This window comes from Saccopteryx leptura, chromosome 2, assembly GCF_036850995.1.
Source record: "Saccopteryx leptura isolate mSacLep1 chromosome 2, mSacLep1_pri_phased_curated, whole genome shotgun sequence".
Taxonomy (NCBI): Eukaryota; Metazoa; Chordata; class Mammalia; order Chiroptera; family Emballonuridae; genus Saccopteryx; species Saccopteryx leptura.
Genome location: NC_089504.1, coordinates 21,917,100 through 21,922,675, shown reverse-complemented (window position 1 = coordinate 21,922,675; position 5,576 = coordinate 21,917,100). Strand labels below are relative to the sequence as shown.

Sequence of the window (5,576 nt, the reverse complement as noted above, 5' to 3'; positions counted from 1 at the left end):
TTGAAAAGATCTTAGTATTAAAAGGGTGGGAAAGGCTTAGTCTTAAAACTAAGCCTTAGGCTATAAGAACCCTGCCTACTTACAGCCCGTCACCACACCAAATGCAAAGTATATATATATATATATATATATATATATATATATATATATATATATATATATATATATATATACGAGCAAATGTATGATATAGATCATATTTACAAACTTATTTGACCAACATCCTGACATGGAGGCAGAGTAAGACTGGGAGCATCAGATCTCTAGAAGCCTCTGTCATTAACCTTATGCTCATGATGACTGAGTCATTCCTCATGCCTGACAACCCCCACCCCATGTAATTCTTTTGTTCTGCCCACCAAGTGTGACTTTGACACTGTTTATTTTTTAATTGAAGTTGAAAGAGAAAGCTAGAAGAGAGAGAGAGAGAGAGAGAGAAACATCAACTCGTTGTCCAACTTATTTGCTCCATTTACTAGTGTACTTATTGATTCCTTCTCCTACTTGCCCTTACCCAGGATCCAATCATTTCCTTAAAGGACTGGGATGATACTATCCACTGAGCAACATGGTCAGAGCATTGACACTGTGTTTAAGCATCTCAGTTAAAATAAAGATAGAGGTGGAGGAAGAACTTTAACTACCCTTTCTTCAAAGCCCAAAGGCTCCAAAATAAGAGGTAAAGTACTTTCAGCCTCCTTGATGCCCTCTGACGGCACCCAGTACAAATCACTAAGGACATCTAGAGCTCACATTATGTGTCCTCTCACTGAACATGCTCACAGCAGATAACAGCGGTGTTATGAGGGATGCCACCTCTGTCAGAGATGGGTGATGGAGAGAAGCTGGGGTGTGGGGACAGGTCCTGACACATGGTGACTGGTCTCAGCCTCAGCAGTATGTAACTCTCACTCCCCATTGAGAGAGAGAATCCCCGGAGAGTACAAATTGTGGGCAAATCTCAATTTATTTCATAGGATCACTAAGAAATAGGCAATTTAAAGGGCAAGCAGCACTCACAGGGACAGAGAATTACTGCAGAGAACAGAGATTCTGAGACTCAGGGAAGACTGAAGAGCAAGAGGACTATTTGGGTACAGGTCCAAGGAAGCCTCCCATTCGCTGTATGACGCTCACATACACAGAGATGATCACATGACTGGAAGATGAATCATTTATTCACAGGTTGAGGAAAGTGTTATTCATAGCAGAGTTCTCCTGGGTTTGGCAAAGAGAATCGGAAATTTGAAAAAAACTTGATTCCTAGCGTGTTGATAAATTTTATTGATGATTATGAAAAATCTTGAAGATCCAGGGGTAAAGCCTTCATGGATGATAATAATGAAAACCAGCTCACACACCTTGTCACAAAATGACATGGGGACTGTACAATGACGATCCTGGCGCACAAGTGAGGGAAGATTCACGCAGCACTAAATAAGCAAATGACAGAAAACATAGACACTCATTAAGCACTTCCTGGTTTCCACTGAGACAAAGGGAATTTCTCTTATAGAGAAAAAAAGGTGAAGAATTAATCATTAACCAGCACTCTAATTTGTTACTTGACAGAATATAGGTAAGGAGGGCATTGAGTCGATGATTTCTCTCTTTTTTTTTTTTTTTTGACTAATTCCATGGTACATCTCCCTAAACACAGTCTATGAAAAGTAAGAGGAATCATGGGAGGACCTGAGGCTGGAGTCTACCACTGACCACATTACAAATTTTTTGGAGCCTGACCAGGCAATGATTCATTGGAATGAGCATCGGATTGGGATGCAGAGGACCCAGGGATGAAGTCACAAGGTTGCCACTTGTGTGTGAGATCATAGACATAAAGCTATGGTTGCTGGCATGACCCCAAAGGTCACTGGCTTGAAGCACAAGGCTGCTGGCTTGAGCCAAAGGTCACAGTGCCTTGAGCCAAGGGGCACTCATTCTGCTGGAGACCCCAACCAAAACACATATGAGAAAGCAATCGGTGAACAACTAAGGTGCTGCAATGAAGAATTGATTCTTCTTATCTCTCTCCCTACTTGCCTGTCTGTTCCTATCTGTTCCTCTCTCTGTCTCTGTCTAAAAAAAAAATATTGAGGAATTTTTTATAAATTGAGGAAGAATGGCAATAACCATAGCTGCCTTTAATTAAATGCTGACTCTACAAAGCCATGGTTGCTAAGACTTCCCTATATCATCTAAATAGAGCCCCACAGTAAATCTGAGGTAGGAAGCAGATGAGGAAATTCAGAACCGATTTTCCTGGTGGAGAACAACTGGACGGTGAGTCAGTCTATATCCAGATCAGAACTTAAGGAAGTGCAGAGATCAAAGGAAGACATTATCACCACAAATTGGAGGGTGAGACCACTACTTTGGGGATTGGAAGATTGATAAACACAGACATGTATTTGAGTTTCATACTCACACTTAGTACTCTATTTGAAATTTTAAGTCTAACAATATTGAGGACATGATCATTTTCTGAGGTAGATATCCACACAGTGATTCTGTATGGTATTACAACATTATTTTCCATTAAATTGCCTAGGTCACTTGCATTAAAATTCACAGAACATGTGTGTCCTGAACCCAGGAAACCCTACTGCAAATTCCAAACTCAGCCTGCAAGCGTCCTGACCAAATTATTGCCATTGTAATCTCTGTACATAAGCCTTTATTGGTTTTGGAAAGCAGTGATCCCTGGACCACCCCCTCTCCACCAGATTTTACTCACCTGGAGGCCTGGGCACCATCACTATCTCTGTTGTGGAGACAGCGATCTGCAGAGGCAGAACAGAGCACAGTCACTGTCCAACCCATTTACTTCCCAGCAAGAAACCAAAGGATTTTCTAGTTTAAGGAAGAGTGGACTGATAGGTTAGGGAGGTGTTTCTTTTCTTAAATGTCTCCATTCAGTATCATGGGAATTTAGGGAAATAAAACTAGAGAGCTAAACTTACCACCATTGGTCACATCCACTATGTTTTCCTTAGGAATTCCCAGTTGTAGACCAATTTCCTCAAACCTTTTCTTGATAGTTGGACTCAAATCTGGTTTTCGTCCTGTGGAAACAATGACAGTGGCTGTTGTGTCTTGCATGTTGGTCGTTGAGGCTCTTGATGGCATGGGGACAGGTGGATGGGAAATGGGTGGCAGTGATTGGTGCTTAGGAAGAAGTTAGGAATAAGCTGTATAAATGGTCTTGAATTGGACTTTTTTAGAATATCTTTGGGGGACAAAGAGAGATTCACCTTCCCATCACCAAGCCTGAGGGATTCCCCAAGGCGAGCACCTCTCTTTAGAGGAGAACACATGTCCCAGGATATAAGTGATCAGAGCATTTTGTTTCCAGCCCACTCCAAGGTGACTGTTAGCATGAAGATACTCTACCGAAAAACTCCATGAATCGGGTTTCTTTATCATTCTTAAAATTCACGTCATAAAAAACAAGATATTCACTATAGACTGCTTCAACAATGTTAAATAGATTGAATCCATCATCTGTGGAGGAAACAGGACACAGCTAAGAACTCTTTGATCCATGGGAAGCAGGTGAAACTTTCACCCAATATCTTTCACAGAACAGATTCTAGTGATATCTCATGTCCTCCTTTACATCTCCCTAGGCTTCATCAGGTGCTTCTATGGGTAGAATCGACTACCAGTGACACATTAATGACTAGTGCTCGAAAATTCAGCCACAACTTCAACTTACCTTCTATTATCCTCCGTGAGGCTCACCTACCACTCTAGGCCATCTCTGCCATCTCTGTGTCTCTGTCCTTTCCATAAGCCCCACTGACACTAGATACGCAGCACTTATCCAAGCAATGCGCTGTGGCCACCAGAAACCATCAGAGTGATTAAAAAATCAGAAGCTATCCAGAAAACATACTTCTTATGTGACTTTTTACTTTTGTTGCTGGTGTTACATATGGCCAAGCAGAAATCTTATTTTAATGACTTTATGTGCCAGGTATTGGCTTTTACACACAAGGTACTCCCAACATGAGGATATTGACAATTACATGACCTGACATATATTACTTAAGTAGTGTTGATCATAAATGGATCTAGGCTGTCACCCTCTGCCTTAGTGAATAGAGTGTCAGCTCGGCATGTGGACACACCTGGTTCAATCCCTGGTCAAGACACACATATGAAGTGAACATCAGCTGCTCTTCCTCTCCCTCTCCCCTACTCTCTCTCTTCCCCTTTTGCATCCAGTGGCTTGATTAGTCTGAGAATCAGCCCCAGAAGCTGAGCAAAGTTGAAAATGTCTGGGTGTGACAGCTTTAGGTGCTGATGATAGCTCCGTTGATTCAACCATCAGTCTCAAACGGGGGTTGCCGGGTTGATCTAGGTTGGGGTGCTAGCAAGAGTCTGTCTCACAGTCTCACTTCCTCTAATTTAAAAAAATGAATCAAGAGCCTATGGTGATTTAGTAAATTTCTTGTCATTTAGAGTAGAATTTACAAACACTTATTTTTATGTATACTTACAGATAATACTATATAAACCGTTCCTCTCTGTTGGGTGACCCGTGATAGTAAATTGAACACATTCTCCATTTTCCCTGAAAAACAAAATGACCAGAGGCCCAAGAGACATGATAGAGCTGGCTCCACCTTCCACCTGTAACCCGCGTGTCTGGTTCCAGTTAACTCACCCTCACCTCCTGTTGTCCTAGTTAAATTTAGTCCTCTCACCACTTCTGTCTGAGTCTAGAAAAGATTCAGGTCATGGAGCCATGGAAGAGTGCCGGATGAGGGACTGAGATTTTGGATACAGGCCCACAATGTAAGTGCACACATGTATGTGTGTGTTTGTGCCTGTGTTGTGTGTTTATGTTGTGGTGTGTGTGTCTGTGTTTCTGTGCATGCATAGAGCCACAAAAGCATATACAGTCTTTTGTTCGGTTTTTACAAATATAAAATGTTGTACTTACTTTGTATGATATTTAAAAAAGAGAGAAGAGTTGGCCAGTTCCTGCATGTATTCCACATAGATCCTCAGGTTACCATTTTCTTCTATCCTTTTTTTCTCATCTGAGGCTAACATGACAGTATACCACTCCCCTGAGAGCTGCAATAAATCAGTAAAATGGCTGGGTCAGAAGAGAAGACAGAAGGCACTTCATGGACACTAGTCTCCGTAAACTCGCCCGATGGGCCAGACTCAGATGGTGATGTGAAGACAGCATGAGAACTCAGGTCAGTTCACACCACATGTAAGGTTCTTTCCACTGTCCCTCCCGTGAAAACGGAGGTCCTCAAGTACTGTTCTCTTTTCACATAAAACAGTTGTTGCCATTACAATGTCAAAAACCACCCCTTTCTCTAACGTGTCAAAACCTCTTCCCGTCCCGTGGGGCCACCTTGCTTTAGTATCCCCACAGCCACCCCCAAAGTCAGACTCCCTATGCTCCCCCGACTCTACCTTTGACATATCAAAGTTGCTTGTCACAACTTCATGGTGTCCTCCCTCGTGGGCACAGACCAGGGTCAGCCCCAGACACAGCAGCAGCAGCTTCATCTTGACAGGGACAACACCGACTCGGCTGCAGTCACTGG

At 42.4% G+C, this 5,576-nt stretch overlaps 1 protein-coding gene across 1 annotated transcript; it reads right to left on the bottom strand.

Moving 5' to 3' along the window:
• Positions 1-1,160: 1,160 nt before the first annotated feature.
• On the bottom strand, positions 1,161-5,576 carry LOC136394360 (lipocalin Can f 6.0101-like). The gene is made up of 7 exons (XM_066367410.1): positions 5,443-5,576; positions 4,952-5,088; positions 4,506-4,579; positions 3,394-3,504; positions 2,964-3,065; positions 2,738-2,783; positions 1,161-1,433 (listed from the first exon to the last, which is right to left on the bottom strand). Exons 1-7 carry the CDS (start codon positions 5,536-5,538, stop codon positions 1,424-1,426), a joined length of 576 nt encoding a protein of 191 aa, XP_066223507.1. The 5' UTR covers positions 5,539-5,576; the 3' UTR covers positions 1,161-1,423.